Raw genomic sequence first — 12945 nt, forward strand, 5'->3', positions numbered from 1 at the left:
ACACTTTCTCTTAACTTAGAAAGAAATGGCAAGTTAAAGATCATTCTATAGTTAGAGATCAAAACAGGGTCCAGAGAAGATTTTTTAAGGGCAGGCTTTACCATAGCAGTTTTCCAAAGGGGGGACCTCACCTGAGAAAATGCTGTTAGAGATCATAGATAAAATTAGTAGGAGGAGACCATGAGAATTGTTGTTTAACTAAGAGAACGGGATAGGATCTAAAGGACAAGTGGTTTTCCACACTGATATAAACTATTTTTCTAAAACAGTAAGAGAAAGAAGGTTGAACTGGGACCATGACTGGGGAGAAATAGGGGAGAAGGAGAGGAAGAATCAATAGAGGGCATAGGAGAGTTAAGTAGGGGAGAGAAAAAGGGGAAAGTGGAGCATAGGAGATCAATTTTGTCAGAGAAAAATTGGGCAAAATCAGATGCTGAAAGGGAATTAGGGTATGTGAACTGTGGGGTCACTGCGGCCAAATGGGTAGCGATAAGGAAATTGGGATGGAATGAGAATGAAGGGGTAAAAGCAGACAGAAAAAATGGTAACTGAAGACAGAACTGAATAAGAAAGTGGTCTGACCATAGAAAGAGGAAAGGCATAATAGATAAAACAAGATCTAAGTTTTATTCAGCTTCATGTGTCAGGAAAGATATATGTTGCCTAAGATCAAGATCAGAAAAAAAAAGAAGAAAGCATATATGTGTCAAAAGCTGTACAACAGCGAAAATAGTAAACACTGAAATCAGGAGAAAGTCTTCAGCTGACAGAGCTTGGGATCTCCACCAGCTACCGCTAAACATGTGCTACTGTTGGGTGGGCCTGAGCCCTAAGTGGGTGGGCCCTGGCCCACCCAGGCCCACCTGTGGCTACACCACTGGAGTGAAATAAACAGATTAGATCAACGGAAAGCATTGAGCAAGAAGAGATTCTGGGTTAGAAGAAATGAGATTGCAAACTATAGCTGTCTTGGGTCTAATAGAGCAGCAGTTTAATAAAAAATAGTGCGAGAGAAAGGAGAATGAGTGGAGGGTTGGAAGGAGCAGGAAGAGAAAGGTTGTGTCTGGAAAAGGCCCCGAGAAAGATGAGGAAGCCAAACAATTAAGCAGAATATGAGGACGTGGATGTGAAGGGGTGTGTGAGGGGCAGTCGCCTCAAAGAACTGGGATTGATGCCAAATTGCCCAAATAAATTGCACCAGTTATTCTTTCTGCTTTCAATAATATTGCCTATGTAATAGTCAACTTCTGGCAGCAAGGGGTTCTCTACCTCTGCAGGCCCCTGTTGGGTAATCTGGTACTGAAGAGAGCAGTAACAGAGCTTCTTACCTTTGTCTGTCTCCTTCTATGTGGGCCTCGTTTCGATGTATGAACCACACAGGGCCCTGGGCCCTATTTAGCAGGAACTAAGTGCTCCAGCATTAACCCTGCATTATTCAGATAGCATGCGCTAATCTTAACATACTAGCCTCCTAATTCTATAAAAGTTGCCAAAACTTGTGAACACAATGTAATTGAATAACGAGCTAGTTAGCATCGATAATTGGCTCTTAAAACAAGCCATTATCGTCACTAATTAGATTTAATCAGAATTTGCGCGTGTAAATTTAGGTGCAAGATCTGTACCTAAATTTTACATGCAAGTAAACAGGGGCATTCCTAGCATTTATGCACGTTTTTATAGAATATGGGTGATAGGCTCTCAATTTAGATGTGCACATTTGCATCACATTTCAATTGGTGCAAATGTCTGCACATATGGTTAGACACGATCCCCAGGTGTAAGTGCTGTTCTATAAATCGCACCTAACTTGAAGCACAGCTTATAGAATAGCACTTTTTTCAACACCGCTTTTTTTCTGCACCATATATAGAATTCACCCACTCTCCGGCCAAAAACATTTTTTAAAAATTGGTAACACACAAGTTAGGACATGCAAACAGGCAAAATACTAGTATTACTTATAATTCCTGCAGCGCTACTAGACACACACAATGTTGTACACTAAACACGTCTGAGACAGTCCCTGCTCAACAGACAAGGGATTAGGGAATTACTTCTTGTGGAAATGATTAAAACAGATATGGGTACTGAACAGGTGAATAGGAGTTAAAAACAGCCTTAGCACTTTGACATATTTCTGTAGTAGCCTGTTACTGTGCGCTCACTGTGTGTTAAAGGCATAACGCCCTTTAAGAAAAGAGTCCCTTAGGTTGTTACTCCTTCAGGGAAAGGTAAATATCTAGTGTACCTGAATATAACTCATCTTGAGCTACTATTGAAAAATGTCCGAGCTAAATTATAATAAAAATTACTGTTATTTTTTGTCATTGGGATTTTTATTACGATATTCATAGATAGGATATTACATCTGCTGCCCTTGCTTACTACTTTTAAAACAGACTGCTACAGCACTCTAAAACTATACAAATAAACAAATAAATATATATATATAATGTAAAGTCTCTTTAGAAATAACAATGCACTTTATTCTTTTTCCCTCCTCATATTGCAACAGGTATCGTTAAAACCCTCTACATCAACCTAACTTCAGTCTGTTATTTTTCTTCTTTTCCTATTCCCCATCCCTAATATGTTCCCCCTACCTATTCTGAGCAAATATTTGTGACCTTCATACAATTAGTCAGCAAACATTTGATTTATCACCTGTCAAGGTATATGCATTCATTCATTTCTTTGTACTTTTAATTATTTCCATTCCCTTTTCTTGCAGTCCCCCCGGATGACCCTGTCATAATTGGAGGACCTGTGATCAGCCTGAGAGCCGGAGATCCATTAAACCTCACATGTCAGGCGGACAATGCCAAGCCAGCAGCCTCCATCACCTGGATGAGGAAGGGAGAAGTCCTCAGTGGAACCACATACACCAAGGTCAGCCCTGAAGGACAAAAAAGCATGTGTATGTGAGACATGAGCACACATTCACCATGATGCATTAAAATAGCTTGCTAATACAGGTAGAACCTGAGTACTCGAAAATTCATCCTTAATGTCATAATTGATTGGACATACCAATAGATTCGAAAAAGTGAATTCATAAACTCAAGGAGTTTTCTGCCTGATGAATTTTCCAGTAGAAGGCGCACCTGTTTTTCTTGTATTTAATTGGTTTTTAGGTTGCCTTACAGGCATTGTTCAAAATGATTAATTTGGGATATAGACAGGCCAGACATGCATATTTAGACTTGGTTGGAATATTAAAATTATACCTAATACATTCACAGGAGAAGCATGGAATGATATATTGGGACAGTGTAGATTTCTCATGCAGTTCATGCAAATCCTGTTGATTGTAATGATATTATAGAATAAAATGAAACTGTTGACTTTTTAGCTGATTGGAATGACCCTTGTATATCTATATGCACCCTTGTAGAAAATATTTTGCTGTGAGAATACAGATGACAAGTACACAACTACGAGGAGGGTTGTAGCAAATACAGGTCTTACAGTGACACCCAATGATCACCCAAAAGCAGCAATTGCATTTGGTATACTGTGATTCCTCCACCATTATATGGTGCTGTAGTATTTAATCTACTTATAGGAAGAAAGGGTGGTATAAAAAATTTTCATCTATAAAAACTATAAAATATATATTATTTTAATAATAAGACTGCCCTGGAGCTGGAAATCTTGCAGGTACATATTCCCAAAGAAAAATTCATGTAGTTTCCCTTTGAAAATCTGGAGGACATAAGAACATAAGAGTAGCCATATTAGTTCAGACCAATGGTCCATCTAGCTCAGTATCCTGCTTCCAACAGTGGCCAATCCAGGTCACAAGTACTAGGCAGAAACCCAATTAGTAGCAACATTCCATGCTACCAATCCCAGGGCAAGCAGTGGCTTCCCCCATGTCTATCTCAATAGAAGACTAAGGACTTTTCCTCCAGGAACAGTGAGTACTTTATGTCCATGTGATCTCTTGCGCCCCTTTTAAAGGTGGCACCAAAGTACCAATAGAAATTAAGTATGGAGATTTTAAGTTCTCATATTTACTATTCTCTACCTGCCTCAACCCCAGCCCCAGCAATGCCCACCAGGGAACAGGGAGAAGGTGGGAAGAGGAAGAAGGCGGGAGCAATCAAATCCCATTTTATATGGGTAAATACACGTTAACCCAGATAACATCTTTTTAACAACAAAGTTTGTTATTTGTGAAGCTCAGCTAGGTGGCCTGTCTTTGAAATCTAGATTCCTACAGATATGGCAGTTTAAGGCTCAAACCAGGATGGTGCCTCTTCCCACTCCCTTATTCCGATGTCCTGCCTTTCAGATATTATTACTGGTGGTTCCAGTTATATAAGATTTTAATCAGCAGAACTGATCCATCCACACAGTTAAAAAGCACTAGTTGATTAGGGACAGGGTAAGCTTAAGTTGATTTAGCACTATCACATCTATGGACTTGTAGTTCTAGTCAAACCAGTTGGTAACTGTAGATGGGGCATTAACTCCCAGAATGTGCCTTACCCGAAGAACATCACGTGATCAAAAAAAATGAGATAGAAAGCAGATTGTGAACAAAACCACATATTGCTGTTCTTTTGCCATGCAGAATCCTTGCCAAGAGTATTGAAATTTTTTCAGAGGGATGGGCAACTTGGCTGTAGGCTTTGAAGCATATTTCCTGCTCCCCAATGAGAACGTTTTCTATGAGTATCTGGAAAACGGCTAATCTCTGGAAAGCATTTGTCAGGTAGGACATGTGAAGTATAGTTTTGAAGGACAAACTGTGCTGGTACTGAACTGGGTTTCAGTGGAAGCATATGGTGAAAGAATAGAAACCCCCATCTACATATACTTATGATTTGCAGTGATGGATTATTATTATATGGTTAGTTTATTGCTACAGTGGCTCCCAGATCCACAGTGGTCATGGCAGATGCTAAGAATAAGATATCAGTGGTATACAGTAGAATTCAAAAGCCTTGTAAATGTTCAGATCTGATTCTGCTGTTGGCTCTACAAATTGTTAACACTGGGGAGAGATCCTAGAAGGAAATACATATAGTCATAAGATAGGGTTCAGCAGGATTTGGCATATTAAACAGCTCCCCTAAATCCAGTCATGGCTCTGGGCTGGTGACTGACAGATGGTTGTGGCAGTGTAGGGATAGCAGTTTGGCCTTGTGTCTTTATAGCCTTTCTTCTTCCTGTTTCCTGATTTAGCAGGACAATGGTCGGGGAGTCAGTGGGAGGAGACAGTGTGTGCACTTCCTATCAGTATTTCTCATTGCTGATAGCAATCTGCTCCAATAGCCCAGCCAGGAGAGGAAGAGGAGGGCTGAGAAACTAGTACAGATGGGAATTGAAAGAGTAAAAAAGGGAAAGCTAGAGGGTGAGAGAATAAAATAAGACCGGGATGGGAGATCTTGGGAACTGAGAGTCAGTAGAGGGGAACTGTAGGAGTAAGACTATATGAGATGGGAAGAAAGATAGATGGATGGGAAGAAAGATAGAAAGTGGAAAGAAATGATGAGTTAATGGTAGAAGAGAGACTAAAAAAGAAAGAGAATGGGCAGGGATAGGTATTGGTGCCTTTAATACACATAAGCACTTGTATTCTATAGCTTATGCGCATATTCGGCATCTAACGTTATGTACGAAGTTATAAAAGGAGGTGGTATGTGTACAAATTATGTTTTTAATTTGTATGTGTAACAATTGCAACTGATACAGTTCTACTTGTTACCCTAGCCTTCAGCACTTACTACCAACAATTAAAGGCAGCAGATCTTGGTTTTAGTAAACTGAAGTATGTGTCACCCACCTTTTCCTTCATCAGTTCAACAGCAATACAAAGTTGGGTCATCTGTCTACACACGACAACTTGTAGAGGAGGAGAATGAAGGGCTCAGTTTTCATCCTTGAACATTAGTTTCCAGTGGGGTTGGGCAGCCAGAAATATTTTGTATGGGTTTTTTTTTGTGTGTGTGCTTTTTTTTCCCATTTTGAAACAAGTGGTTTTAATAATGCACACTATCTCCCCCGGATTCTATATATGATACCCAGATTTGCATGCCCAGCCCGAGATGCATGCTCAAATTAATTAAATAATGAGCTCTGAACCATCAATAATTGGATGCTAACAACCAAGTGTTGATGTTTATTTATTTATTATTAGGGTTTATTTACCGCCTTTTTGAAGGAGTTCACTCAAGGCGGTGTACAGTAAGAATAGATCAAACATGAGCAATAGGCAATTACAGCAGTAAAAATATTCAAAAACAATACAAAGCATGGCATGGTATACTAGCATTCCAGAGTGTGGGGGCTACTCCGGAGAAGGCTCGCTTGCGGGTTTCACATCATGTAATGTCTTTTGGAGAGGGTGTAGTTAGTGGAAGTCCTTGGGAGGACCTTAGTGTCCTTGGCGGTGTGTGGAGGATCATCCTATTCTTTAGATACACAGGGCCATTTCCTTTCAGGGCCTTGAAGATCAGACATAGAGTTTTAAATTTAGCCCTGTATTGTACTGGTAGCCAATGAAGTTTTTGCAAAAATGGTGTGATATGGTCACGTCACGTGTAACTTTCTATGAGTCTTGCTGCTGCATTCTGAATCAACTGGAGCTGGTGCAGGCCCTTTGTAGTCAGACCACTGTATAGTGCATTGCAGTAATCCAGTCTTGATGTTACCATGGCATGCACAACTGGGATAATTGTTAATTGGTATTAGAATTTGCGCATACATCTGGCTGTGCCGTATTCTTAAGACATGGCGCCTAACTCCCATAGCATGTATCTAAAAAGGGGGTTTGGCCATGAGCATGTCAGGGGCATTCCGAAATGTTGCACACATAGTTATGGAATACTGGGTAAGCACGCCCAACTTGGGGACCAGCATTTATACCAGGTTTCGGCAGGCGTAAGTCTGGTGTCTAAAGTTAGGGAGCGGACATTGGCATTAAGCGTTATTCTATAAAGAGCATTTGCCCTTTATAGAATCATGCTTAGTGCCAATCTTTTCCAGTGTCCATTTTTGAGTGTCATTTATAGAATCCAGCCCTGAAAGTGATATGTGGAATCTGCCAATGTTCACATAAATCTCCCCAATCTAGATTTTTATTACAATGAATTAAAAAAAAAATCATAGACAGCAGATTCAGATTTGAACTGGGTCAAAGGTGACTTGCTGTCCTGCTGGTTCTCAATTAACTGGAGACTGGGGATGGGCTGTTATTTGAAATGAATGTTGTTCACCAATAATAGTGTGTACTGTTAGGGAAAAGTGTGCACTATCTAGGGAATTCTATATATGTACTGTTTCCGTGCTGATTTTTTGGTGTGGAAAAGTATTATAATGGAAACAAGGCACTGAAATGGCCCAAAAATGGCAGATTAGCGTGGAACCACACTTATACACCCTGTTATAGAACAGTGCTTTAAATCCAAATCTGCCAGTATTCAAATCCGATTTTAGTCTGAAAGCAAAATGAAATATAATCCGTGCTAGGGAAATACAGTAAGCTTCAGGTCTATATCAATGACTTGATCCTCCTTCCCTCCTTTCATCTCCCTCTCAATTTGGAAGGAAACCCAAAGTTTGCTCTGAATTTTTCCAGGGTATGTGCAGGCACTCTAATGCATATAATTTTTGCATGTGAGTGGGGAAGAAGAATCCCCATTTTGTGCTCTTGTTTTCCTAACAGCCTTATCTCCCCTTAGAAATAGTTTCTATTAGGGATGTGCACTTCGCACACATTTGGGCTAAGTGGCCCATTCACAAAACTGTGGTAAAATGTGGCCTTAGCGCATCCTTATGAGGATCATTCTTGCGCGCTAAGACCATTTTTAACATTGAAATGGCCTATTTTTCTATTTTCCCCATTGATGGCCACATGCCGATTTTCCCATTAGCTTGTAGCTATTAGTGTGTGAGCCCCTACCACCACCCATTGTGTAAATGGTAAGGGCTGACATGCTAATTGGTTAGCACATGGCAATGTAGCTCCGCTAACTGATTAGCACAGAATATGTCCATTCTCTACTCCCAGACCCGCCCCTAATGCTAAAAAATAAATTTTATTGTTTAGAGTGTACAGTTCAAACTCCTCTTATTGACCTATAAGTGCATTCACTCTGCAGCTTCTCAGTACCGCTCCATTCTCATCTCTCCCTACATTCCTCCCCGGGAACTCCGTTCACTGGGTAAATCTCTCTTATCTGCACCCTTCTCCTCCACTGCTAACTCCAGACTCCGTTTCTTTTATCTTGCTGCACCTTATGCCTGGAATAGACTTCCTGAGCCGGTCCGTCAAGCTCCATCTCTGGCCGTCTTCAAATCTAAGCTAAAAGCCCACCTTTTTTGATGCTGCTTTTAACTTCTAACCCTTATTCACTTTGTTCAGAACCCTTATTTTATCATCCTCACCTTAATATTCCCTTATCTCTTGTTTGTTCTGTCCTAATTAGATTGTAAGCTCTGTCGAGCAGGGACTGTCTCTTCATGTTCAAGTGTACAGCGCTGCGTACGTCTAGTAGCGCTTTAGAAATGATAAGTAGTAGTAGTATTAGTACTCACATGCAAAAATTACCACAGGAATGCTGAACATGCACCCTACAGTAAGTCCTTTTTTCCTACAGTATTAGTGCATGTTAAAAAAAAATCTAATGTACATTAAACATTTTGTTTATTAAAATGAATATATACAATGAACTGAAAACATTGGAAAAAGACCAAAAAAAAAACCCAAACATTTTGCCCCATGCACATCTCTGGTTTCCATCATAACACCGTCAGAAGCGTAGCCAGGTTTGAGGCATGTATTTTAAATGTGACAGATTGCATGAAAAATATGCGCTGGCACTGTCAGAATTTTATGGCAGAGCGGCGGCGGCTCCCCTGGCAACCTACCCAGCTATGCCTCTGAACACCGTCACTACTACTGCCACTAGGGACTTCTCCCTCCTATGAGAAGACTGAGGAGATGATATTCAAAGGGGTTTAAGTGGGCAAGAGAAGTTCCTGCATGCTTAAACCTTGATCAGTGGACTAGAAAGGGATGTTCAGCTGCACCTATCAGACAGTGTTGCTGAATATCCCCCTCTGATCCCCCTAGCACTGTCCAGTTAGGGGTGATGTGGGGCTGGAGTAGGGGCAGAGCTAACAGATATGCCAGTACCAGCCATATTCAATACCAATGCCCACATAGAATTGAAAAATGAACTTGTAAAACTATTGTTAGTCATATGTAATTTATCTTTAATATGAAGCATGGTACCGGAAGATTGGAGGGTGGCCAATGTAACGCTGATTTTTTTTAAAAGGTTCCAGAGATGATTCCGGAAATTATAGACTGTTGAGCCTGACATCGGTTCCGGGCACAATGGTAGAGACTATTAAAAAGAACAAAATTACAGAGCATATTCAAAAGCATGGATTAATGAGATAAAGAGGGGCATAATCAAACGTCGCCGGCGATCTATTTTGGTGGTGGCGCAACAGCTGGCCAGAACCGTATTATTGAAAAAGATGGCCGGCCATCTTTTTTCGATAATACGGTTTAGCCCGGCCAAATGCCAGAATTCACTGGGTTTGAGATCGCCGGTTTTGTTTTTCAGCGATAATGGAAAAAAATGCCGGCCATCTCAAACCCGGCGAAATCCAAGGCATTTGGTCATGGGAGGAGCCAGCATTTGTAGTGAACTGGTCCCCCTGACATGCCAGGACACCACCCAGGCACCCTAGGGGGCATTTCTAAAAAATACCAAAAAAGCTCCCAGGTGCATAGCTCCCTTACCTTGGGTGCTGAGCCCCCCAAATCCCCCCCAAACCCACTCCCCACAACTCTACACCATTACCATAGCCCTTAGGGGTGAAGGGGGGCACCTACATGTGGGTATAGTGGGTTTGGGGGGGGTGGAGGGCTTAACATTTACCACCACAAGTGTAACATGTAGGGGGGGGGGAATGGATCTGGGTCTGCCTGCCTGAAGTGCACTGCACCCATTAAAAACTGCTCCAGGGACCTGCATACTGCTGTCAGGGGGCTGGGTATGAAATCTGAGGCTGACATACAGGCTGGTAAAAAAAGGTTTTGATTTGTATTTTTTTAGTGTGGGAGGGGGTTGGTGACCACTGGAAGAGTACGGAGAGGTCATCCCCCATTCCCTCCGGTGGTCATCTGGTCAGTTGGGGCACCTTTTTGAGGCTTGGTCGTGAAAATAAAAGGACCAAGTAAACCCGGTGAAATACTGCTTAACGACGCTTTTTTTTCCATTATCCGCGAAAGCCGGCCATCTGGTAGCCACGCCCATGCCCGCCCATGTCCCACCTTTGCTACACCGCCGACACGCCCCCTTGAACTTTCGCCAGCAAAGCGACAGGAAAGTGGCAATGCTGTCATAAAAGCCACTTTCGATTATACCGATTTTGCCGCTTTTGGGAGATCGCCGGCCATCTCCCGATTTATGTCGGGAAATGGCCGGCGATCACTTTCGAAAATAAGCCTGAAAGTCAACATGGATTTAGTGAAAGGAAATCTTGCCTCACCAGTCTATTACATTTCTTTGAAAGGGTGAACAAACATGTGGATAAAGGTGAGCCAGTCAATATTGTGTATCTGGATTTTCAAAAGGCATTTGACAAAGTACCTCATGAAAGACTCCAGAGGAAATTGGAGAGTCATAGGATAGGAGGTAGTGTTCTATGGTGGATTAAAAACTGGTTAAAAGATAGAAAACAGAGAATAGGGTTAAATGGTCAGTATTCTCAATGGAGAAGGGTAGATAGTGGGATTCCACAGAGGTCTGTGCTGGGACCACTGCTTTTTAACATATTTATAAATGATGTACAGATGGGAGTAACTAGTGAGGTAATTAAATTTGCTGACAACACAAAGTTATTCAAAGTTGTTAAATCATAAGATGATTGTGAAAAATTACAAGAATACCTTACAAGACTGGGCATCCAAATGGCAGATGACATTTATTTAAGTTACATTTGTACCCCATGCTTTCTCACTCATGGCAGGCAATGGAGGGTTAAGTGACTTGCCCAAAGTCATAAGGAGCTGCCTGTGCCGGGAATTGAACTCAGTTCCTCAGGACCAAAGTCCACCACCCTAACCACTAGGCCACTCCTCCACTAATGTGAGCAAGTCCAAAGTGATGCATTTGGAAAAGAGGAACCCGTACCAAAGCTACGTAATGCAAGGTTCCACATTAGGAGTCACCGACCAGGAAAAGGATCTTGGTGTCATCGTTGATGATACGTTGAAACTCTCTGCTCTGTTTACGGCGGCGGCTAAGAAAGCAAATAGAATGTTACATATTATTAGGAAAGGAATGGAAAACAAAAATGAGGACATTATAATGCCTTTGTATTGCTCCATGGTGCAACTGCACTTCGAATATTGTGTGCAATGTCACCCCATCTCAAAAAAGATATAGTAGAATTAGGAAAGGTACAGAGAAGGGCGACGAAAATGATAAAGGGGATGGGACAACTTCCCTATGAGAAAAAGCTAAAGCGGCTAGGGCTCTTCAGCTTGGAGAAGAGACAGCTGAGGGGAGATATGATTGAGGTCTGCAAAATCCTGAGTGGTATAGAACAGATAAAAGTGAATCGATTTATCACTCTTTCAAAAAGTACAAAGACCAGGGAACACAATGAAATTACATAGAAATACATTTAAAATAAATAAAGAGAAATATTTTTTCACACAAAGAATAGTTAAGCTCTGGAATTCATTGCTGGAGAATATGATAACAGTGGTTAGTGTATCTTGGTTTAAAAAAGGTTTGGACCAGTTCCTGGAGGAAAAGTCCATAGTCTATTATTGAGCTAGACATGGGGGAAGCCACTGCTTGTCCCTGGGATTGGTAGCATGGAATGTTGCTTCTAACTAGGTTTCTGCCAGTTAGTTGGAAGCAGGATACTGGGCTAGATGGACCACTGGTCTGACACAGTATGGCTGTTCTTAAAAAAAGGTATCATCTTATTTTTTTTTGTAAGCACTTTATATATCACAAGTGATCCCTGAGGCGACTATGCAGTTTACAATTTCTATTACAGATACTTTGCACTGTCCCAAATGGGTTCACAATCTAAGTTATATATTGTTCCTCTGGCAATGAAGGGCTAAGTGACTTGCCCAGGGCCACATGGAGCTGCGCAGGGAATTGAACCTGGTTCCCCAGGATCTCAACCCACTGCTGACCGCCAGTTCCCCAAGTCTGCAATCTGCTGCACTTACCATTAGGCCACTCCTCCATCTTTAAAAGTGGATTCACATAGCTACCACACCACTTTACTCAACAAAAAAGGGAAAGATATATTGAAAAGTAGCCCACGTTAGAGAGAAGAGAATCCCTTCTACGTTGCTGATTGTTTTGTAACCCGTTGCTTGTTGGTCTGAATAAAATGTAACAGTAACATCCAGCTGATGTTTTGATTTTCTTTTAACTGCGATGGACCAGCATGACTTCTAACATTTATAAATAGACTTTTCACTTTAAAGAATCATTTTTTTCTGATCTTTTTCATTGCACAGTCTTTAATTAGCATTCCAAAGTCAATTTCTCTCGATAGACAAAATGCTAGAACACCTGCTGTTTTTAATGCCTGCTTACTGACACTTGTTTCAACTTTTGCTACAGTCAACAGCAATGTGCAAAAATTCTGTAGTTTTGTAACTGAATGCCTATATATAGACCAGAGCTTCCCAAACTGTGGGTGGGGACCACAAACTGTGGGTAACAAAACCTTCTTTTGCGGTCATGACCTCCATAGGTACGTCATTATTCTGCACTTTCAGGTGGTCACGCAATTTTGACCACAATCATGGGGGTCACAGATACAAAAAGATTGGGAAGCACTGATATAGACATACTAGTGGAACCCAGCCCATTTCCTCAACAATGAAACGGGCCCTAGAAAGCCTCTCTTGTAAGCGATTTTTTTTGTCTCTCCCCT

At 41.3% G+C, this 12945-nt stretch overlaps 1 protein-coding gene across 1 annotated transcript in view; it reads left to right on the top strand.

Annotated features, from left to right (window-relative positions):
- Positions 1–12945, top strand: part of KIRREL3 (kirre like nephrin family adhesion molecule 3) — a 1393929-nt gene that overhangs the window by 1063775 nt on the left and 317209 nt on the right. The window contains exon 5 of the mRNA XM_030221488.1: positions 2735–2892. Within this exon, the coding sequence (XP_030077348.1) occupies positions 2735–2892 (158 nt within the window). The remainder of the gene's footprint in view (positions 1–2734; positions 2893–12945) is intronic.

Source organism: Microcaecilia unicolor, chromosome 12 (genome assembly GCF_901765095.1).
Source record: "Microcaecilia unicolor chromosome 12, aMicUni1.1, whole genome shotgun sequence".
Taxonomy (NCBI): Eukaryota; Metazoa; Chordata; class Amphibia; order Gymnophiona; family Siphonopidae; genus Microcaecilia; species Microcaecilia unicolor.